General features: G+C 34.7%; 4 protein-coding genes across 4 annotated transcripts; 2 read left to right on the plus strand and 2 right to left on the minus strand.

Annotated features, from left to right (window-relative positions):
• Nucleotides 1-1,748: 1,748 nt before the first annotated feature.
• On the minus strand, nucleotides 1,749-3,010 carry LOC145589153 (F-box protein SKIP23-like). Its single transcript, XM_081645705.1, has 2 exons — nucleotides 2,834-3,010; nucleotides 1,749-2,756 (listed from the first exon to the last, which is right to left on the minus strand). Exons 1-2 carry the CDS (start codon nucleotides 3,008-3,010, stop codon nucleotides 1,749-1,751), a joined length of 1,185 nt encoding a protein of 394 aa, XP_081501831.1.
• Nucleotides 3,011-5,161: 2,151 nt separating this feature from the next.
• LOC145589154 (F-box protein CPR1-like) lies at nucleotides 5,162-5,686 on the plus strand. The gene has a single exon (XM_081645706.1). It carries the CDS (start codon nucleotides 5,162-5,164, stop codon nucleotides 5,684-5,686), a length of 525 nt encoding a protein of 174 aa, XP_081501832.1.
• On the plus strand, nucleotides 5,404-9,059 carry LOC145588239 (F-box protein CPR1-like). Its single transcript, XM_081644887.1, has 3 exons — nucleotides 5,404-6,313; nucleotides 8,132-8,215; nucleotides 8,624-9,059. Exons 1-2 carry the CDS (start codon nucleotides 5,763-5,765, stop codon nucleotides 8,196-8,198), a joined length of 618 nt encoding a protein of 205 aa, XP_081501013.1. The 5' UTR covers nucleotides 5,404-5,762; the 3' UTR covers nucleotides 8,199-8,215; nucleotides 8,624-9,059.
• Nucleotides 9,060-19,343: 10,284 nt separating this feature from the next.
• LOC145588240 (borneol dehydrogenase, mitochondrial-like) lies at nucleotides 19,344-20,558 on the minus strand. The gene is made up of 2 exons (XM_081644888.1): nucleotides 20,412-20,558; nucleotides 19,344-20,283 (listed from the first exon to the last, which is right to left on the minus strand). Exons 1-2 carry the CDS (start codon nucleotides 20,447-20,449, stop codon nucleotides 19,518-19,520), a joined length of 804 nt encoding a protein of 267 aa, XP_081501014.1. The 5' UTR covers nucleotides 20,450-20,558; the 3' UTR covers nucleotides 19,344-19,517.
• Between the last annotated feature and the right edge of the window lie 4,223 nt (nucleotides 20,559-24,781).

Genomic DNA, 24,781 nt, shown 5'->3' on the forward strand with positions numbered 1-24,781 from the left:
TGTGAAGATGCTAATTGAACTGTGTAATGTAAGTATGAAAGTTGTCTTCCATTGATCGAATTTTCTGTTCACGTGACCTATTTTGCTGCATTCTCGCTCATGTTTGTTATTGTTAATGCACGTAACCCTTCACTTGAAAGGAATCATAGTGGATTGCTTGGACTATGCTGGCCAGCCTGCTGTTGGCAATCTTAATCCCTTCTTTATAAAGAAGATGCATTTACATTAGACAAAAAGTACGGTCTTAGGCCATTTCCACTTCCAAAGTAAAGAAAAATTAATAAAGAAAACAGAAAAGAAGCATTATATTAGGCCAGGATAGCAGGTCTTATATTCAGATGAGTTTGAAGAGTTGAAATGATTTCAGTGTGTTAATCCACAGAATAATAAATAGGCTTTGCTTTTTAGATCTCGCTTAGAAGATAACTTCTATGCTCAATTAGTTTATTAATTTGTCTTTTAAGGATGAGACAATTCCATGTAGTTGACTTGTTAATTACATAGATTGATGCTGAAGTCCAACTTCTAAGTAATTGGGGCTTATACCATGTATTGACATAGCACAACTAAACTAAGAAGACCCATTAAATTAATTAAGCAAGTTTTATTTTCTTAAGTATCGATCAAGATTTCTGCTAGAAAGCTTGTGCTTCCTTGGTTGGGAGATGTCCATATATACTAGAGCCCTAGGCTGTCTAAACAGCAAGGATATGGGAGATGGAAAGCTTGTTATCATTGTTAGAAAGAAAAACTTTTGGAATTTTTTCTCATAATATGTTCATGGATGTCTTGCACGCTTGCTGATTTTAAATTGCTTGTCTTTGTGCAGTGTTGGGATTTTGCATTGTTAATATTTGCACTTTTGATTGGATTAAATGTCACTACTGCGCGACTTGTGCCTTGATCATGAAGTGACCATTGGTTGAGTAGGTGGCCATTGTAGAGAACTGGGCTGATGATTTGATGTAGAGGCCCTTGGAAGTAACTACAATACATAAACTAAATATGCTAGATATATGGTTAATGTATTTTGGCATGTATTGTTGATAGACTGATAGTCTGATAGTTTGATGTACTGATGTGTGAAGTTTATTTCTGATTTCCTTGTAAGCTATGTTGATGAATCAAAAAAATCCGTAGTATTTGGTGTAATATGTAATCCGACCAGTTTCATGGTGTTTGATTCTGTTTGTGGTCTTTTTCTTTTCAAATACTTGTATGGTGAAAATTTTGTAGAGTTGTGTTTAATCAAGCCGATAAATTCTAGTACGTGATTGATCATTTAGGAATCGTACTCAGTTGCCACAAAGTTGATTGGCAGTTTGCTGGTTTGCAACAAATTTCACCCAACCAAACATATTTATACTGACTTGTTTAGCTAGAAAGGCCTCAGGTACTATTGAATAAGAAGTGATTACTATTTTAGGTTAAAGAAAGCAATTAGATTAACTTAATACAGCACAAAGCAGCCAATTACAGTACATAGATACTGCTCATTAAGGAGAGAGTCAAAAGACAGTGTCGCAGCACTCACATAATTCAACAAAAGACTACATGTAGCACAATTAGCACTAGAATTTGTTCATCTCATTTGAATACAAAAGAAGTTGGTATTTTACTGAAGTAGCCTAATTAAGAAACAGCATCAGCTTCAGTTTTGTCAGACGGCAGAATTGGATTGGAGGCCAACCAAGTAGGCACAGGCCAGGAAATCTTGGTAAACTTGGAAGGCAAATCAACACCAGTCATCACTCGGCCGTTTTCAAAGTATGGAGTCCACAAAATCTGCTGAACATTTGCAACTCTGACTTATAGCTGTGATCAATATCATCACAATGCGCGTCTCCATAGCAGAAGTATCCATGCCCCTTGAATCCTTCTTGGGTGAAAAATATGCAATTCCCTCGACTCCAACCTATTTCTCGAGCTGATAGAGAGAAGCTTACATATTCGCTCACAAACAACACTCGGTCTCCCAGATTCTTCACTGTCTCCCAATAGTACTTCTTCTCGCTATTTGGTGAGCTCGAACAAGAACATTCCAAGGCAGATACCATAAACTCAAGTGGTTCTCCTACTTCACTCAAGTAGTCATGAATGACAAACTTCTTTTTTACCTTGTCATAAAAAGTAGCCTCCATAATACGGGCACTCATTTTAACAACTTCGTTAACCAGGCAAAGTTTCCCACATGATTCCACCAAATAGGAGTAAATCATAAACCCTTCACTTTCCACTTCCTCCAAATGTGGCCTTGCAATTGTTTTCACCTCGAATGTTCGAGGATCAATCGATATCAGCTTACCCTTGTAATCAATAGCATAAAATTCACCCTTATAAGCAATAACATCACTGAAACGACGGCTTTCGGAAGGGATGATAACCCAATCCTCTGCTCCAGACTTGAACAATCCCAAATTCCCATCAACATACAAAGCCAGAAGTGAGTAATTTTCAGCAGTGGCGCCTGATTTTGGAAGCATAACAATCTTAACAGCTCTGGGAGTATCATCAGAAAACCTGTAACAGGACAAACTGTATGATCTAGCAACTTCAGAGATTCTATAATCTAAGAAGCTAACCTCAGCTTTGAAATCTGGCATGGGTACAAATACATGAGCAGGAGAAATAGGATTCTGAAGTGTCCATGTATGAAAAGGGCCTGACATTTCATCGACTAGAGTAAGCCAGACATGATGAGTACTGCTACTGCTGGTTTCAGATTCTGCAGGTTTAGAAATGAGGTAAAAGACACTCTGATGTAAATATCCATGTCATTGTCGATGCAATTGTCGGATCGAGGTGTATTAATCTTATGAGTAGGGAGGATTACCTCAAGAGGGAAATGCAGAGGGGTGTTAGGAGGAAAAAGAGAGGCATGCCACGAGGTACAGACACTACGGAGTCTACGACGGTCAGTTTCAGTGTCGTTTAGGCTTCGAAGGATTAGAGAGAGGATGTCAACAGGGAGACTACTCCAATCTCTTACAATTTGTGGTTGATCAGCCATATTTGATGGGGTAATTTGGATGATTAGTAATTTGTAAAGGGTATATGGTATATGGTTTACTTGTGTAAGAGAAAGTGGTGAATACTGTAGTTTGTGGTGCTTTATAAATGCTGGTTTTGATAGACTTTTCTAGGGAAAGTTCAAGAAATGGGGGAACTGGCGCTTCATCAACATATTTGGAAGATGGACGGTGTATAGCCGTATAAGGGAATTTATGAGTTTTTTTAGGTTAATGAAATAATGGGTATGCACTCCTTTCAAAAAAAAAATAAAAAAAAGGTTTAATGGGTATGCACCCTTTTTTTTTTTGTGACGTTGGAATATGTAGAGATATCATTTTCTTTTGAACAAAGAGATATCTGTATTGATATTAGGATCTTGATAACGAGCGCCCCGGGGCGTTAGTTAAGGATTAATTTTATTGGTTGAAAGATATTAAGTTAGGAATGCATGACAAAATTACGCGTCGTTCGGTGTAATTAATGTTAGTTTTACTCTAATATTTTCACTTTTAATTCTCTTATCTAACGCCCCGGTGGCGCTCATTAGCTTATGTCTTGATATTATGATATCATAGCAAAATAATACAGTACCTTATTTTTTAAATAAATAGCAAAATAATACTCATAATAAAGAGTATAATTTATTGGTAAAAAAAAATTGGTGTCATTGTACTCAGATTTACTCATAACTAGCCTTCAGACTCAAGCAATACACGAAATATTTATAGGTGTACAATATAATTTTTATTTTGTAATACATTTTAATTGAAAAATAAATAGTTTATAAAGGAGAAAAAGGGGTAATACATTTTGATTCACCTTCTATAATTACAAGTTGGGGGAAAGTGAATTAAAAAACATGCATCCATTTATTTAATTAAAGCTAGTGCCTTTTTCTTTCACTTATGAGAAAGGGGATTAATTAATGAAAAGATGAGGTGACATTGCTGAAAATAAACTTTACACTTTATATGTGGCATGATGGTTTGTATTTTTAAATACTACTCGTACGTATAGATAGATAATAATAAAAAATAAATAACAAGTTTATTAAAGCATTTAATGTAGAGAGTTAAGGAATTTATGGCCGAGCAAAACTACCCGAAAGTCCAATCCGTAATCGTTTCGAAAATTAGGGCACCCGATCCAATAATCATCACAGTTCAGGTATCTATTTCGATAATTTGTTATTAGATATGGTTATTGAATATCATTTTAAAATTAATGATTACCCGATGCGATAAGCAATTTTTTGTTTTTTTTCCTACTTAAATCTATTTTTTCAAAATCTGATAATTTACTCCATAATCACATTATAATATCTATGATTAGTAATATTATTAATAATTTGGTCAAGATAATGTGGTATTATTGTTAATTAGTATTAAACTAGGTTAAAATCCCGTACAATGTACGGTTGTTAAATATTTTTTACAATAATATTACAAAATATAAAGTATATAAAAGATATTCAAAAATATTAATTTGGGTATATATGGAATATGATTGTTAAATTGGAAAGAAAATATCATAAGGTATAAATAGTTTAATTATTTGCACCAAAAAAAAAGTTTACATATTGATTTTGCAAAAAAAAAAAAAAAAAAAAAAAAAAAAAAAAAAAAAAAAAGACAAAAAAGGCGAGAAAGTTTTTCACAAGATAATGACAATTGTCGGGGAAGGATTTAATTTTAGTATAGGTTAATAGATAGATAGATAGATGATATCATAATAACTACATTATCATTGTTAGATATCTTATTGGATACCCGATAACCAATCCGAAAATCCAGGTACCCGAAGTTCGAATACCCGAACTTATCAGTTCATTTTATGGATATCACTTTTAGTGATATTGATTATCGGTTATCCGAACCGTTAATACTAGCGATATCAGTACCTGTTCCATACTTTCTAAGTAGTTAGAGCTTCTTTCCAAGTTCCAAAGTCCGTGATCTTAAAATCAATTTACATTTCTACACGTCCTTGTAGCTTTTTAAACAAACTACAGTAAAGTAAAAAAAAAAAAAAAAAAAAAAAAAAAAGCATTATTAAAACCCTAACATTCTAAATTGACTTTAATTACTCGACCAACAATTGCGCCTTTAATCACAAAGTTTCGAAACTTAGAGCTTGAATTTAATCAACAATGGCGGCGCTCCCTTCTGAGATACTCGCCGAAATTCTGTTAAGAATTCCAGCGAAATCTCTTCTCCGCTTCAAATGCGTCTGCAAATCCTGGAATTCCTTGATCAAATCCCCTAACTTCATCAAACTACACCTCAAACAAACCCTAATTTCTAATTCCGATCGTCATCTCCTCATTTTATCTGAATACTCATCATCTCTTTATTCCGCCGACCTCGACCTCAACCACAATCGTATCTCTTACTCGGAGCTCCACCACCCTCTGAAACACCACAATGTTGTCAAATTGGTTGGTTCCTGGAACGGCGTCGTTTGCATCTCCGATAAATCCAAAAACGACGTCGTTTTATACAATCCTCTTACCAAATCACGTCGTGAAATCCCCGTCGATCAAATTTCAAACCCTAGTAATGATTTCATTGTGTTAGGGTTTGGATACGATAGCAAGAACGACGATTACAAGGTTTTGAGGGTGGTTGATGAGAGTGAAGTGAAATTGTATAGTTCGAACAGCAATTCATGGTAAACTGTTGGAAGTTTTTCCATATTATCTCTGTTATATAGGATTCAGTGGTTTGCTTGTTAATGAGGCTTTACATTTCATGGTAACCAAGGAATTGGTGTCGCAATTTAAGTTCATTGTCAGTTTTAATCTTCAGACTGAGAGTTTCTCGCTTATGGAATGCCCGAAAGATGATAATATGTTAAGGAGTGATTTGATGTTTTTCTTGGCTGAATTGGGTGGGTGTTTGTGTTTGGTGCTTAATATTCATTATGAAAATCTTGCTGACTTAACCCCTGAGGTGTTGACTGTAGGACAGTTTGCTAATCGTGTCGATTTGTGGGTGATGAAAGAGCATGGAAAGAAAGAGTCTTGGATTAGATTGTTTAGTATTTGCAAACCAGAGAAATTTGGGGATCTTATTGAGATTAAGCCTGTTGTTTATGCTAAAGATGGTCGGAAGATTTTGTTGGAGATAGACGGTGAGAGACTTGGATGGTATGATGTCAAGTCCAACAAATTTGATAGATGCACGGTTCGTGGGCGACTAAATGAAGTTGTGGAGACTGTGTGTTTCATTGGCAGCCTTGTTTCGTTTGGAGATAAGCCGCGTCTTGAAAGGGGAATCTCGCCAAAGAAGAACAAAAAGAAGTAAAAAGTTCAATTTAATCTTTTTTTTTTTTTTTTTTTTTTTTTATTTCCTTTTCGCCAAATCCAAATGTAGGATCCCCTCTTTGTGCTATACTTGCTTTTACTTGGTTGCTATGCAGGGGAAGTTTCTTAGAGCTTGCTATCAGTGTCAAATGAATGCCTGGTGCTGCTTAGTTACTTAGCTAGGTGACAGTCATAATGTCATAGTATGCATGTGGTTCATGCTTAGGTCGATCATCTATTTTACGTGTCTTTAATTTAAACAAATAAGGTACACTTAGGCCTTGTTTTCGTCAGATTATTTTCACCTCAATTCAGCTCAGCTATAATAAGTTCAGTACAGTTCAATTATGCTCCTAATTTCCTTCTCTCAAAATATTCAATTCATTTCAGCTCAGCTCTAATAAGTTCAGTTCAGCAGCTGAGCTCATTTCAGTCAATGAGAACAGGCCGTAAAGTCACCATTATATGTTTGTTATTGATTGCATTTTTTTCTTCTTTTTTTCCTTGGTTGGGATGAGCAATTATACTAAATTAAGGTGGTATCACATATGCGTTACAAGCACCATAATGTTTAATGCCACACAGGGCCAATAGTAGAACGGTTGTTTGTTCCTAGTAGAGATTGAGACAAGGGTAGGGGGAGTTTTACAACAACATTCACTAAGTAGTGATTTTTGTTAGAAAGTCTAGAAAGAAGAGGCTGCTACCAACGCTTCTCACGTCTCACTCAAGTAATTTTTTTTTTCTTTGACTGTTTGCTGAAGCTAGCATTCTTTGTTATCTTAAAATTAAATGGTATGATTAGATTTTGTAATTAATATAAAATTTTGAGTCTCTACTGTGATCTGGATTTTTCCTGTTCTCAGAATTAACATTCAAATGTACTAGTAGTTATAATATTTTGCATCTATTATGTATTGCCATTATCTTGTAATAGGGTGTTCTTTTAGCTAGGTGAAAGGCATAGGGTGTTGGCCTTAATGATGTGTTTGTAGTTGCTAATTGGGATATAGGTATGAGAGCAAGAATTGAAGGATCCTGAATAGCTTTTGAATGATGTTTTTTTTTTTTTTTTTATTTTTTTTTTTAATCAAAGTGAGATTCTGATCAAAGACTTATGAAGCCTTTGTTATGCATCTTTGACATTAGATTTCAAAGTTCTCACTGCTACCGGACGAATTGTTTGCTTTATTACTACTACTCTCCAATTACTTTCCCATACCCTTTCATCACATGTATCTATCACTTCAATCAGGTAGTCACTTGGATGTGATTTTTATTGTAAATAAACACAGGAAAGCCATCCATGTCTTAGATCCTTGTAATAACACACACAAATAGTCGACTTTAGATGCATCATAAGGGGTGAGTGCAGCTCTGACTAGACCTTCTGATTTTCTTGTCATCCTTAATAGGACAAGGAGAGGTGTGATATTTGTTTGATTTTAGCAAAATAAAGTTAATACAATGCAAATCATGAGAACCTTTGAAGGCTGAAGAATGCTCGTTTATCCAAATTACTTGTGTCACTGTTTGTTAAGTTTTATTTCAACTGTAATTACTTGTGTCCCTTTCTTTATATCGTATGAACGATTCATGTTAGCCAACCCCTAATCATTTTGGGACTAAGGCTTTGTTGTTGTTGACTTGTTGTGTGTTTGTGTTTGTGTCTGAACAGGTGCATGTTTCCTAATTTTGCATCAATTAATATTTGAGTAGGTTTTATAGGGTCTTCTGAATTGTTTCATTATTTTTCTGCAAGTATCGATGATAAATTATAAATGCACATTCTGAAGCCCTCCCTTCTTTCTTCAGGGATAATTTGGATAATTTTCTAAGGGGTTCAAGCTCAAGCTATGAGAATTGGTTATTACTGAGATAGTTCAGAATTATGTAATGGTAAGTATGCAAGTCATCTTGCAGTGATCTTAATTTCTGTTCTCATTAGCTTCTTTGCGTCATCTTTTTGTATGTATTTGTATTGATAGCTTGAACTGTTTTTGACTGAACAGAAAATTTAATCAGTTCTTGTTTGATAAATCTTCAAGTAAGTGATGCATTTAAATTTGACAAACATTTTTGATTTAATCTACTTTATACAGGACCAGGCACGAAGCAAAAACCTTTAGTAAGCTTGATATTAGAATCTCAAACCTAATGATATCTAATTAAACTACACAAGATTGCATGAACTTTTGCATCTGTTAAATCATCTTCTGCTTCAACTTGCCCTGTAGTTTTCCTTCACAGTTATTTGTGAAGTATCTTTATTGGCTGTATGAGATTAATTTCTTTTACAATTTCCAGGGCTACACCTTGTTATGTGGCAAAAGACTCATAAGATTTTTCTCTCTACTTACTGTCGTTGAAGTGACCCTTGGTGGAGGCAGCATATTAAATGGATCGAGGAGCTTTGTCTAGATGAATCCAGTATGAAGAATTTGCAAGTTACCTATGTTTTGTCGTACATTTATCTACATCTGATCATATTCGGTGATTTATTTGACAAGTACTGTTGGCCTGTTGGGTAGATGATATGCGTTAATGGTCTTGGGGTCGTATGATTTTGTGTTTTGTGGCTTGTTTGGTTCATTGTTGCTTTGCTGAGGAAATTCTTAATACTCTGTAGCTTACTATTGATGATTGAAAAAGATGCATGTTGCTCATTTGAACCAATTAGCAAATTTTTTTGTTCAAAATTTCTCAACAAGTAGACCTCGAGATGGAATTGCTTTGTGTTCAAGTGCCCAAAATTCTCACTTGTTTCTGGTTTAATTAAAGAGTACAAACTCAATTGATGATATTCAAGTGCTGGAGTTGCTTGTGTATCTGTATCTTATACTTTGTTGAAAAACTTTTATGTTCTTTAATCTGCTGCATTAATAGTTGCTTGTGTAGTTTAGTACTTGTATGATGTTGCGGAAGATGTTAGTTCTCCATCTACAATTAATTCGATCGAGTCAAATTCTACTTTAAAACTATGGGTAATCAATAATTTGTTTTATTTTTAACTTGTCAGTTTCATCTCTCTCCTCATCACATGCTACTATAGTCTTTTAAGTCCCTTATCAAATAAAAAAAATATTGTACTCCCTCCGTCTCTAAATTACATTTCTGGTTTCTATTTTGGGTACTCCAAAATTACATTCCTCCTTTTCATTTTTAGTAAGTTTTTTTTTTTTTTTTTTTTCCAAATATCCCAAATCAACTCTTTTTTTCTGTTGTATATTTAATGCTTTCTCACTCTTACTATCCTAGTCTCATTCTTATTTTCTCTCTCCATCGTTTTTCTTAAGTTTGTACTTCCCTTAACTAACCTAATGAATATGATTATGATTAGTTCTTAATTTTAAATTAGAAGCATGTTATTGGTCCTTTTTTTTTTTGCAAAGGATTGATGACATGACATCATTAATCATTAATGTATCTTTGTTTTACTCAAAGACATCATTTAATGTTTTGTATTTCCCATTGAAATATTTCATTATTGTTATTTGTCTTATTCTTTCCTCCTTAATTTCCGTGTAATTTTACAAACAGGAATGTAATTTAGGGACGGTGGGAGTAGTTAATCAGAAATATAGATAAAAAAAACAAGTATTGCAATTAATCAGAATTGGGGGGGGGGGGGGGTTGTTTCCAAAATAAATAAATAAATTGCAGGGAGTATATGAATAGTAAAGATACATGTGCGTGAGCTGATTCAGAATATATGTTAATCTATTTCCAATAAGAATTGGAGCAGCTTAAAGGATTTGAAGAGTTCAGTAAAAACTGTGTACACAACCTCCGATTGATCTTGGTAATAGGTTGTTTTACTCGTTATATTGTAAAGCAACTGATTAGTGAGATACGAAGTACGAGACTCTTATTCAGTGTGTAACCAAAAAATGGCATAAATACACATCAACTGCCGAAGCTCTTCAGTTTCCCATACATTATGGATCTTCCAAATTCATGTTCCCACTAAATGAATAAACCATACAATTCCCCTTCCATACGAGAAAGGCTACACATACAACTAATGTATGTGAAGACCGCATACAATTTAACATGGCAGCCTTTCATTGGTTATTTAATTGGGTCCCAAAATCCACTATCTTTAAAATTTCAGTTAAATTCAAATGAAATTTTTGGTTTCTATTATTTGAATTTCAAATTTTTTTTATCTTTTCCAATGCTTACATTTAATTTTTGAATTAAATTAAAAAATATTGTTTATTTTTCTTCCACCATGGACAACAAATTTCCAACGAATGAAAGCAGGAGCCATGGATGTTCATTTCTTCATGATTTCCCCGAAAACCTTAATCTGATAGTAACCTTCAATCAACGGAAAAAAATGGATGCTTTCGATGGTTTATTGCAGTAAGAATAAAGAATTTTGATGAGTTTGACGGTTACTTAAAATTTGCGTTAATCATGGTTTAGAAGTGAAAAAAGGGAAGAAGAATAAATAAGATCTTTAATCAACGGACTGTAATTAGTCTTTGTATGAACTATGAAAGGATAAACTTACAGGAAAATGATGAAAGTTGTTTGGGAAGAAATCAAATACTCCGTAGGAATGATTGAAAGAATGGCAATGTGTAATTTGAGAAATACCAAAACAAAAGCTTTTTTTTTTCCCTTTTCTTTAAGCTAAAATTCTAAAAATTTAAAACGATAAGTGGCCCTCTATATTTCTTACTCCCTATATAAATTTCATGTTAGTAAGTATAGATTTGCATTTTTAACATAAATTGGTAACAAAAGAATACTTTAGTAACCGTGTATATGTTAAGAGTCAAATAAACAATAATTATAAACCACTTTTCTAGTAACATGATTTTAATTAATAAATAAATTGTAAACCCATGAAATTACTTAGCAATAATAAGTTGTTAATGTTGGAGACAATCATATAGTTAATACATTTGATTTGTAATTAGGATCATAATTTGTGATCTTTTCTCTAAAATATAAATCACATACAACATCATACACTATAGCTAAGTATAAATCACATACATCAACAAGAAAGAGATCATATAAGTTATGCTACGTTTCAAAAAAAAAAAAAGTACTTGAGTTTAATATTTTGAAACAAAAACAACTATGATAAACTTGTTTATTTTACAATTTACAATGTGTTATATAGTAAAAATAAAGAGAATAAAAACAAGTTTGGCACTTGTTTATAACTTAGGCATGTTTCGATTAACTAAAAACAAGTGAACTGAACTGAGCTGAAATGAATTGTTATGAGAGAAGGAAATTAGGAATTGAACTAAATTGAACTAAACTTATTGAAAGCTTTAGAGCTGAACTGGACTGAATTGAAATTAAGCTGAACAAAATAGACCCTTAATTCATCCGTTTCATATTATATGCAAAATTTACTAAAAATTGTAGCTACAAATTTGGTACAACAAATATTTTGTTTTATTTTTAAGTTATCATATCTCTATAATCTCCATCTCCCTCTTTTATCACATTCATCAATATATTTCATTCTCCATTCATCAATATATTTGATATGTTTTATATTTCCCTAGTAACAACAAATGTTTAAATGGTAACCCTTGTCAATTAATTCAATTACAACTATATTACAAATAATAAATGAACGGAATAATTGATGTTATTATATTTATAGGTATTATTAATCAATAGTGATAGTTACCAAACAATTATAAAGCTTTTGATGAGCCAGGACGCTGCAAGAACTACAAAGCATGACATGCCCGGTTAACATTGATGTTGTCAAAATCTATGGGATATTAGAAGTTCGTCAAAATATGAATAATTGAGATAATTGACATAACATTAATTAAAATTAAATAAATATTTAACTGAATCAATATAATGCCTTCCGAATTTTGTCAAAATCTGAATATTTGATAAAAAAAAATGTAAGATTAATTAAAATATAAAGAAGTATTTTAACTAAATCGAACATGGTGGATAGTTGAACAAAATCTAATTTGTTTGAACTGAATTAACTGGAACAAGCTCCTAAATTTTTAGATTTTTAAAACTTCAACAAAAAATTCGCCGGCGGCTTCAATGGCTTCAGTCATTTTCTTCGGTAAGACGGTAAAATTTTCATCTTCTTCAAATTTGGAGCCTTTAATGGGTAAACCTTTTTTTAACAGTAAAATGTATGGTTGATTGTTTGGAATTTGAGCTAAATGCATAAAAATTTCTTATTAAAAAAATCAAACTTGTATTTAATGCTCTACTTGGCACTATACATTCCCACCTAAAATGGTATTAGGCGGCAAAATGGTAAAATATTTCCCCCCTAATTTTCCCTCTTCTTTTTTTGGCTCTCGTTGATGTGGCACAATCTCATTGGTAATGTATGTTGGGACCACATACAATGATTGTATGTGTATCATTTCCCCTTCCATACTATATTAAGAGAGGTAAAACTCTCATATTATACCATCCAAATTCCATCTCTTTAGCCAACACCATTCTAAATAACCATAACCAAGCTAAATGGCTGATACATCATCAGAGAGCCTTAGAGACTGGAGTAGTCTTCCTAGTGATATACTTTCACAGGTACTCACTTGCTTAGACGACACCGAAATGGATTGTCTCAGGCTTCGTGGTGTCTGCACCTCATGGAGGTCATCTCTTTCTACTCGTAGACCACCTCTGCAGTTTCCCCTGCAGCTCATCCTCCCTAATCAAGAACTTCTTTACGGCACTCTTGTCTTCAATACCTACGACCAATATGCATTTCTGAGGCAAAGTAAGTTTTACCTTATTTCTCCACCCAAGGATAGTAGCCATGCTAGTGTATGGCTCACCCGCGTTGAAGAATTGAAAAGATCAGCCCGGACCCGTCCAAATGTATGGAAACTCCAGAACCCAATGTCTAATGTTCTTGAATTTAAACCATTGCCAGAAATCAAAGCAGTGGTTAACTCATTGGAATGTAGACTCTCTGAAGTTGCTAGATCATACAGATTTTCCGATGACCATTATGTAAATGGAATCCGTAATGTAGTTATGCTCCAATTTTCTAAATTTGGTGACACTGCCGGAGATTTTAATTTTGTCTTTTGGCTTTAGGGATTGATGGATGCTTGTTACTATTTAAGTCTGAAGAACAGAGGTGGTTTAAATCCCTGAGAGAATTGATAATTATGGTAATATAATATCTTTTGAGGGCAGATTTTATGCAACCGATCCGAGTAAGGGCAAGCTGCTAGTTATTGATCCTGTGACAGTCGATGTGAAAGAGATTATTAATGGTCACTTGGAGGTTGGGCTTTGCCATTACTTGGTGGAACCATGTGGGAGGTTTTACCTAGTTCATAAAGTTACTGATATTCGTGATTCTGATCTAGAAGATTATATTGTTTCTTTTGAATTTGGAAAGCCAGTTGGACTTAAGGTATTCGCCTTGGGGTGTTCCATTTCACCAAATGGGGAGGCTAATTACTTTTGGGAGCAAGTTACGAGTTTGGGTGACTGACTGTTTTTTGTGAGTAACTACGTTACATTTTCTGTTTCAGCTCAAGAATTTGGTTGGGATCAAGGGAATTGCATGTTTTTTACCCAAGATGGGTTTGAGGGGGGTGGATCTTTGTTTGATTTAATCTACAAATCAAACCCGGAGTACTGTGGCAGAATTAGCAAGTGGAATCTATACTTTGGAAGATGGTAAAATTATCACTGCTAATAATTTGCCTTCTAAATACACCAGCATTTTCTGGCCTGTTCCAGTTTGGATTGACTCCATTTCAACTTGCTAGCTAGGCAATGTTAGATAAGAGTAGAAGACTTGTTCATTGTTGGTGCCTTTGTTTTATTAGAGTAAATTATTATGAAAACTGCTTGTGATTTTGTTATGAACTCTAGTCGGATGATTTTTGTATGTCACTTAGAAATTAAAATCACGCTTTTTAAAATTATGCTTAAAACATATATGCTCATATACATCTCATACAGTTGGTTGATTGCTACCTTTGTATCGTGTCAAATGTTGGCACAACTAGGTTATGGTAGATTTGTAAGTTTGTAATTAACAGTAGCAAAAAACTAAATTATACACCAAGGATCCTAATTATAAAACTTCAGCTTGAACCAAGTTGGATTGAGTTTCACAGCTTATATTTTACAACCTTAAATTGAAATTATGAATTCATGATATCAATCTAAATAATAGCATAAGTTACATTATGAGCTTGTGCATAAAGTCAACACAAAAATTTATCTTTCTTCCTACAAAGTCAAATCTATTTGAAGGCAAAATCACCATCATCTGACAATTATACTTAATGAAAAGTTAAGTTAGGTTTTATTTGAATTACCTCAACTTATTTTTCAAAATTTGTATAGTAATTTCTATAATTTCGTCATTATAAAAATTAATGATCAAAATTATGTTTTACAATTTTAACAAATGTACTATACATGTTAAAGTTAAATAATTAATAAATCGAGGAACTCTATGTCATTTATTGACAAACATGAAAAAAAGAAGAAACGAAGCTATATATATTTGTATCGTGTCAACTCCCTATATCCCTTGGCCCTAAATTAAGGAGGGAAAGTAATAAAAGAGAGTAAGGAGAAAAATAAAATAAAGAGGGAAAGAAAAGGAGGGAAAAACAGAGCGGGCATTGGAAAAGGTTAGTAAAACTATAAAAACAACTTTTGTCGTTTCATTTCAAAACCCTCCTCATAAACACCCATAACTTGTCTTGATCTCAAGCTTGAGCAACAATGGCGGATCTCCCAATTGAAATCATCACTCAAATTTTCTCTCGACTCCCTGTTAAATCTCTTCTCCGCTTCCTATGCGTCTGCAAATCCTGGTATTCCCTAATCAAAAGCCCTAATTTCCAACTCTAATCGCCATATCCTCCTCCATTACTCCTCCCTCCATTCCGCCGAGCTCGATCTCGAACCTAATCGGATCTCTTTCTCGGAGCTCCGCCACCCTCTCAAACCCCGTGAAACTGTGATTTTTCATGGTTCTTGCAACGGCGTTGTTTGCATTTCCGACGAATCGAGAAACGATGTCTTCTTGTACAATCCTATTACCGGATCGCAGCGAAAGCTTCCCTCTAATATTGTTGTAGACCTTGACAAAGATGGGTTGGTTTACGGGTTCGGGTATGACAGCAAGAACGACGATTACAAGGTTTTGATGATGATTTAAGGTCTTAAAAACTGTAAGAAGTCCAGAAATGAAGCGAAAGTGTATAGTCTGAAAGAGAATTCTTGGAAATGTGTGAAAGGTATTCCATCCTATTTCTACTATGCTGATTGCAATGGTGTTCTTGTTAATGAGGCTTTACATTACATGGTAAACTTAAACGAATCAGATAGGGAAACGGTCAAGTTTATTGCTAGTTTCGATCTTCGAACCGAGAGTTTCGAGCTTATGGAATTCCCCAATTATGATGTTTATTCAAGTAGATTTTTGATTCTGTGTTTGTCGGAATTGGGTGGGTGTTTAAGTCTAATAATCAATTGGCATTCGCGTGATATTGATGAATTTTTTCATCGTCCTTTTGAGATATATGATCCTGTACTAGAAAGTGCTGAATTGTGGGTAATGAAAGAGCATGGAAGGAAAGAGTCCTGGATTAAGTTGTACAGTATTCGCGAGCCGCGGAGGCTTTTGAGTATGATACAGCTTAAGCCTCTTGTTTACTCCAAAGACGGCCGGAGAATCTTGCTAGAGATAGACAATAAGTGTGTTGGTTGGTATGATTTGAAGTCCAACAAAGTTGTTGAATATGCAATTCAGGGGATGCCGCCTGGACCTTTGGCGATGGAGTATTTCATGGGCAGCCTTGTTTCGGTTGAAGATAAAGCCGCAACTTCAAAGTGGAAACATACCAAAGAAGAACAGAAAGAAGTAAACAATTTTTCTTCTATCTTGTTTGCATATATATTTTGTTGTTCAATGCTGGTTTGTGTTGTGTTGTTCTATGACTTGTTTGGTTCATGGTTGCTATGCAGGGGAAATTTTTAAGAGCTTACTGGTGAATTCTAACTGCCTAATGCCCTTAGCCTTAGCTATGTGACAGTCATACTATCATACCGACGAGTGGTTTATCTTTATAATGATTAATGTTTAGAAAGCCAAGGCCACTACCTACCTTCCATTTTTTCACCCAAGTATAGATTTTTACTGTCTAAATGTCTATTGAAGTTATAGTGCTATGTTAATCTAATCTAGAGCATGTTTGTTAGCTAATACTCGTGTCACTAGTAGAGTCCAGAGTACTTGATAAAATTGATTCTTTACCATTCTCTTCTAATTGTTTGACATCTAACAAAGTTGTGTTATTCTGCTCTGACTTTTTGGTTACTTTTTATTCCCCGGAAATAAATAGGTCCTAAATAAGTAATCTTACATTGCTATTATCTTGTATAAACTAATCTGTATTTAATGACTGTTATGGACCCTACTAAAGAACTTCCTTCTTTGCATCAGGAAAGATTTGGATAAATACTCCCTCCGTCCCCGAATGATAGCCACTATTTCCATTTTTGGACACCCAAAATGTTAGTCACATTTCACAATTTTAGGTCCCATACAATAACACAAAATGACCTATATACCCTCATTTTTTTTGGATGTATTATCTGTGCTTCCCAAAATACCCTCATATTTGCCTTTGTACTTGTGCCTTAATTGAATGAGTTGTCTCCCTTTTTAATGACAATGAGTTTCTCTCTCTTCTTTTTGTGTTTGCAAATGATTGGGTTTTAGTTCCCATGTACTTTATTTATTTCTCCTTAATTCCCGTGATTTTCACCCAAAAGTGACTATCATTCGGGGACGGAGGGAGTATCTTTCTGTGGGATTCAAGCTGAGGCTGTGATCTGTTTTTTTGAAGATGCTACTAATTGAATTTGATCTGAATCGTGTTATGTAAGTGAAATTTGTCTTTCATTTGCACACGACTTTTTTTTTTTGGTTTCGTCCTTGTTGACATGTTTTATTGCTAATGCTAACATACAAATTCATACAAATTACTTGTACAAAGTAATGTGGAGTACTCTTCTTCACTGTGAGAATATTCATATTTTATTTCTGAGCTGATGCTCAGTGACACTATTGGCTGAGCAGAAAAACTGTTAAAACAAAAAATAATACGAAGTAAGAAGCACTTAAGTTGGACAAAAAATACTTTGTATAGACCAAGTATACACCTTTATGCATGATATGTATAGGTTAAAACCTCAAATTTGATGGGAATCCCAACCCTTCATCCTCCCTATCCAATGTAAATGGAAACGGAGAGGGAGGAGCAGACCAGGACAAGACTGATATTTGCAGAAAAGTGAGGGGGTGGAAAAGAGTTTATATTGCTATGCTTCTAATGCATGAAGAGGCTATCTCAGTGTCTCTTAGGTCTTGTTGAATGTACATTATGTTAAAATTGGTTTTTTAACTCAAGACAGTTGAGAATGAGATGTCCAACTCTCAGAAACATCGCCACAGGACATCCTCATTTGCATCCAAGAGAGGATCAAGAAAGTCTGTCATGGAAGCCACACAAAAGACTTATGTCATTCATCATTATGTGTTCCAATCTAACCAATGTTTGGGCTCTCATCAAAATCAACCTGAAAATTCCAGAACCATCTCTGCCATAAGATATGTGACTGTTATAGTTGGTGAAAGTTTTTTAATGTCCAATGTGTTCATTTGCATGTTAATGTACGACTTATATCTAAATATTAGCTAATGATTGATGCTTATTAGTCCAACTTATCTGCATTGGGAATTAAATCTGTAAAATGACGTAACAGTCCAACTTCAATGATAGCACTGTCAAACTAAGAAGATCCTATGATTGAGTCTTATAAGTTTAAGGACCTTGACTTTGACAAGAAAATTTGTGCTTTCTTGGTTGAGGGACAATATATACACTTAAGTTCACGGTGGTTTTCACTCTTCACAACAAAGAACTGAGAAACGTACAATGTATCAGCCATTCTGCTTTCTCACCAATTCATTTTTGAAGGAAAAACTTTTGAATTTCTTGCATACGATTTTTTTTTTTTTCATCCCCCCGAGGGGGTTTTGGGGGGAAACGTTCCTTTCCTGCCTCCTTCGATAAGGAAGGTTTCTTTAAATTCAAGGTTTTTTTTTTTGTTTAGTGTTGGGAATATGCATGGTTGAAGCTTGCACTTTTGAATGTTTTTTAGTGCCATTTGAGGAGCGCTGATGATATGCTATGTAGGCCTTTGGAAGTATTTATATGGTGGCTTTATTTTGTACTCCGTAGTACATTTGTTAATATCTAGTTAAGGCAGGGTAATATTTTCTAGTATCTAGTGTTTTTGCTGCTAATCTACTTTTGTGCCTAATGTGCCCTCTACAAAACTACTGAACCATCTGTAAGAAATGCTTATGAAACTATAGATTAGTTTTGCTTTAGTCTGTTTCCGGTGGGTGTCATCTGAATGATCTGATTCATGTCATCTGAATGATCTGATTCAATATTCGAAATGTAATATGAAACTTCAGTAACATTAAATTTGAGTAATGCCACTATCAAACTGTTCTTTGCTAAAATGATACTTACTGTATTATATAAACATACATGTTAATCAACGTATGTTTTAACTGTACCATACATATTGTTAATGTTAAATTTGCATTCATATACTACAAAATATAATTTATGATATTAATCAAAGTAGCAACATAAGTTTGCGTTCTATGGTGTGCATCCATGTCTACCCCTTTTGAAATATGTCAAACTTCTTAACATGGTACAAGTACAGCAGTCTTAGAGAACACCATGATCATAGATACTGCAAATATTCATTTTGCAAAATTAGAACTGAACTTTCGAATGAAAGAACATACATGAAGTTACAATTTATGAATCCATAGATAGAGCTGCAAGTTTCGTTATTGAAGAACTTGAAGCAACGAACCATGAATCCAAAAACAAAACTGTAACTTTCTTGATTAAAAGATGCTTTGACTTTGGTCACACTTCCATCTTCTAAATTAAATTGATACATGTGTTATTTTAGGGCCCAACAGGTAGGGAAGGATCCCATCAATCATAAATTACATAATTTTTTGTAAAATTGACTATGCTGAACATTATTTTTAATTGAAACAGAAATAAGAACAGAGGAACAAAACAACTTTTACAAATTGCTACTTATTAAAATACCATAGGTTTTGGTATAAAGTAGTCATGATTTACATGAATTATTCAAACATACAAAATCCAGGATTCACGATGGTAAATCCTCCATCTACAATAAGATTATGTCCAGTAATATACTTTGAATCATCACTTGCAAGAAATAAAGCCGCATTAGCAACATCCTCCTTTTTACAGCAAGCCCCTTTAAGAGTAGAGTAGGCCTTAGCTATAGTTTCATCGTCTACATTAGCTTTTCTTGTCAAAGGGGTTGCAACCAAATGTGGTGATACACAATTCACTCTAATCCCATATTTTCCAAGTTCCACAGCAGTATTTCTTGTGAGGCCCAACACCCCATGCTTCGAGCTTGTGTAGGCATGGGTTGCTGCACCTCCTATGATAGAACATGTACTAGCCGTGGTAATTATGCTACCTCGTTGAGCCGGAATCATCACCCGAGCCGCATGCTTGGTGCCCAAAAATGGTCCAAAAAGATTCACCTTAACAACCTTTTCAAAGTCGGATTGTGTGACATCAAGGATGTTAGGATTGAGAAAGTCTACTATTCCTGCATTATTGAGCATGATGTCTAGTTTTCCATGTTTAGCCATGGTTGAGTCCACTGCATTTTGAACATGGGCTTCATTAGTGACATCGCAATGGATATATGAAGCCATTGATGGGCCTAAATCCTTACAAACGGATTGGCCCAAATCATCTTGAATATCAGCAATCATAACCTGGGCACCATTTTCTGTAAAAAGTTTGGCAGTGTATTCTCCGATTCCACTAGCCCCTCCTGTGATGAGAGCAACCTTGCCTTCCAACCTAAGAACAAGACATAAATTATAATCAATGTTAAAAGTATAGTACTTTATTTGTATACCAAATGATAAGTGTAAAAAATATTTAAATCATCATTAATAATAAGGATATAATACGAAGTATAAGCCTACTTTCTTGCAATAGCAGAGAAAACTGATACTGGCGCCATTTGAAATTATGAATGTATAATATATGTAATTGTTTAAAGTGGATGATTAAATTGAGGCTTTAGAAATTTGAGTAATTTTTTGTAGAGATTACAGATGATTAGTGATTGCTTATAATCTCAATTTTATTTTATAAAGATTCTTGTATCCACGTGATGTGAATAGATAAAGTAATTGGACAAACGGCACCTCCTTTCATTGACTATATCATTATATTGGGTGGGTAGTTAGGTACTAGTGTACTACTAGTATTATTAGCGGACCATTAACAGTGCAATATTGTCAAATTGGCGGTCCATTTTATTTAATTGAGTAGATGGGGGTATTTAATTAGTTTATGGCCTATTCTGATTTACTAAAAAACAATTGATTGGGGTTGAATTGAACTGCATAGGTCAGAGATGAAATGAATTTTTTATGAGAGAAGGAAATTAGGAACTGAATGAACCTATCAGAACTGAAATAAATTAGTTATAAGAGAAGAAAATTAAAAATTGAAGTGAACTGAAATTAAGCTGAACAGAAAGACCCTGTGACTTTAGTTCCTGTAAAAAAAAAAAAAATGCATGACTTTAATCACTAATGTAACTAGACCGTGAATTTGTTATGGTCATTGCAGGCGTAGCTACTCTTGTAACTAGACCGTGGAACTGTGTTCTAAAGCACGTCAGGAGAGTTGTAGCACATGGGCTTGCAAAATGTGGGATGCAAATGGTTGAGGACATCAAGAAGATTCACTCGCTCATACACCCAGGTGTAGATACATACTTTCCGAGAGATATAGATGGAGTTGCGATTCAAGGACAACCTTAATTCCTTTATGGATTGTTATTTATTTCAATTATGTGTTTAAATTAAACTTATTTGTAACCTATCACATAATGACACGTGTACATTAATTTTTTTTTTTTTAAAAAAATTACCTATTCAACAAGTTATCGGTCACTTAGGACTATTGGAAGCAAATTCATATTAAAGTTCGAATTATTATAAAAATAATTAAAAGTTGAGATTATTTTGAGCGAATCGAGCAAAGTTGGGATTATTCTTGTCAATTTTTTTTTACCAAAAAAAAAAATAAAATTATGTTGTTTTGTTGCAAAGTTTTTATTTAGTTCTACTTATAAAAAAAATAGGTTTAGTTAGATGTATCCGAACCCATAAGCCAAATTTTTTGGAGCCGCCATTGCGTCAGGGGATATATCAAAATCAAAACACCCACAAAACAATCACTTGAGTCTAGATTGTTAATTATTTACAGTTCAAGGTCTGAAGTGTATATCAAAAGCAAAATAGCCAGCACTAATTATTAACAATTTGTGTTCCAGGGATGTTCTCTCTAATTATAGCTGCCCTTTTGCACTTGGATACTCGAAAATGCTTTCCATATCCTTTTTGGTTGTGTATCAAGTTTGGAGGAAAGTGGTAGCAGACAGCAGAATCCTCATACCATACATATACAAAGTACTTGATGATAGAATATGGCCAGTCAAGGAGGGAGGATAGGAGACCACAAAGCCAAGCAATAGCAAAATCATAAACAGGATTAATAGGAACATTGCAAATACAAAAATGGCATTAATAAATCTTAAAATTACGACACCTAGAAAACAAGTAGATACAACACAACATTCGGTATAAAAAAGCACTTGGGCTCGTAGTTTGTTTGCTTTATTATCTTGCAGAGTCGGAGCATACGACGCATTGTTCCTGCTCAATTAGATATGATGCTTTCAAGGATGTCAGTAAGTTTCATCATTTTTTACTTGTCTAAGGTGGATTACTCTTGCTTTTATTTTGGTGCTGGATTACTCTTGCTCATTAATTAGTCAACATTCAATGAGATTCTCATTAAAAAGCACAACAGGATCGAGCACCAGTTAAGTCCACAGTTACTTAGATGGTAATTACAATGCACAAACTTAAGGACATTGCTTAAAACTTACAAGCAAGCAAAACATACTTTTCAATAAATATGAAACCAAAGAGCTACGTTGACAACAGACAACGTCAATAATTCAAAGATATGAATAATTGTAACTACTCCATATCACTCACAAAGATGTTGGAGTGCTTCAATCCTCTAATGACATCTTGGCGTAGATGAGGATCACCAAATTCTCGAAAAGCCTTGGGTCCATGTTCAGAAAGGTGATCTTGAGCTCGAAAAGAACAAATCTTTCCATCTGATCCAAATTTAACCAAGGTCTCACGTGCGCTCTTATCCCCAGTAAATATTTTCTCCAGTAAAATTGTTGAGTGCTTAGGATCATAGGGGCATACATACCAAGGCTTCATACTTTCAGCTACTTCGAGATCATCATAAGCTGCAGCAAGCCCATCTTCTAAGCGAACAATGACCACTTCAAGATCATCAACATCTGCCTTAATCTCAGAATACCATGTCAACAGTGGATGATAAAGATTTTTACTTCTTTCAGCAGAAACAAAATAAACAAGGACATTCTTTCCTTGGAGATCAGCCAGAGGATATGTTGTGCTGCCTTTATAAACATAATTCTTTGACCCAATAACCAACAACGACTCCAAGGTGAGTCCATGAAGCCGCTTCAGTTCCTTTTGGACAAGGCCCTCCCTAGTGAACGGATAACCATCAATTCTGCGTCTCTGCAGGATTTCTCCACCATGCAGATCCACATATTCATTATCAGGTCCTACTATAATGAGCTTAAAGTCATCACGACAGCCTACAAGTCGCTTAAATTTTAAGCTAACAATGTTGTTGATGGGCAAGCGCCACCATGATATTCTCTTCTTCTTTAACAATCTATCAATTTTACCCTTGTGAACCCGTGGGTCAAGACAGTTGTCAAAGGGCATGTAGACCAGCACAATCTCAAACGACAGCTGATTTTCTACACATTGTTGATGGACCATATGGAGAGTGGAAGTGAACCCTCCATCAACACACAAGTACAATGCAACGACCTTCTTGTTAAGTTCTGAGATGGTGATCGTTTCCTCGTTGCCATTTTCAAGAACATAAGAGGAATTGCACTCCAAAAGTCCTTCAAGGCTCGAGTGAGATGTTCTGTCTTTGTAAACTACTTCCTTAACTTTCTCTTTAGTAAAGGGAAAGACATCAGCCCCATAAGAGTACAGGAAGTCAGGAGTTCCATGGTACAAAATGTTTCTGTTGTCATCAGCATCCAAAATGAGACATTTAATAGATGAATTAGCAACCAAGTCAAGATAATTGCATATGAAGTCGCGATGCATTGATTCCTTGCATGGTACCACAAGACAAGAGGGGAAAACAGACAAAAAGTGATCAAAAACTGCCTCATAATCCGCCTTGTAACTCATCTTTACAGCCACAACCATCTCAAAGTCATTTCTTGTATACAAGTCGAAACATGTATTTACTAGGCGCTGCACCGTGCTTGCATCAGAGCTGTCGCGGAAGATAGGCACATGAAAACAACAAATCATGATGTATTTTCCGATAAAGGATTCCTCCTTAACTGCAACTGGGTCACCATCTTTCCGATCAAGGTAACTCAAGACACCACCACCTGACAACAATGATATAACATCAAAAGACTGACCAATCTCAATAGGGCAAGATTTCTGTGATTCGGAAACCATCTTGTTTATATCATGAGGATATTCTGGCAACACATACTTGATCGAATTTGAAACCGGACACTTTCCTTCCAATAGTCTAGGGCCTTTGGCCTCAGAACTGACAACAGGCCATGTTGATCTAATAAGCCTGTTAAAGAAAGTTACAAAATCTATAGGGCTTACAGGGAAAAGATCCTGCAGATACTGTCTTGCAGCATTAGAATCGTAATGCAAAATGTTTTGATTAGCATTGACAAGCAACCAATTAGAGGAGCCGTGAGCATTGACACCAAGGTAATCGCATAGAGAGGCCCTGATCTTGGAATGCTCATATGGTACAACAAGAGAGAAATGAGGTAAGAAAAGAAGCAAGTGGTTGAAACCAGCCTCTCCGAGATCTGAATCATTGCCCGTTAAGGCCACAACCATCTCAAAATCGTCTCTGAAGCGATACAATTCTCAACATACACCCACCGGGTCTTTAGGAAAGACCTCACGGAAGTTGAATTCTCCTTGTGGCGCTTTATAAGCAAAAACCAGAACGCATTTGGAACGAAACGTTTCTTTGATAATAACTTGGTCGCCATTAATTCGATCAAGATAACCCAAATCAGAAAAACAGGTCAGCAAAGATTCAACAGTGGAGGAAACATCTTTCTTTTTTGATAGAACCTCCTTTAGAGAAACAAATACCGCAAGGTCTGAGGAAATTTGTCTTTGCTCAAGGCAACCACCAATTTCAAACT

The sequence above is a fragment of the Chenopodium album genome, chromosome 17 (genome assembly GCF_948465745.1).
Source record: "Chenopodium album chromosome 17, dcCheAlbu1.1, whole genome shotgun sequence".
NCBI lineage: Eukaryota > Viridiplantae > Streptophyta > Magnoliopsida > Caryophyllales > Amaranthaceae > Chenopodium > Chenopodium album.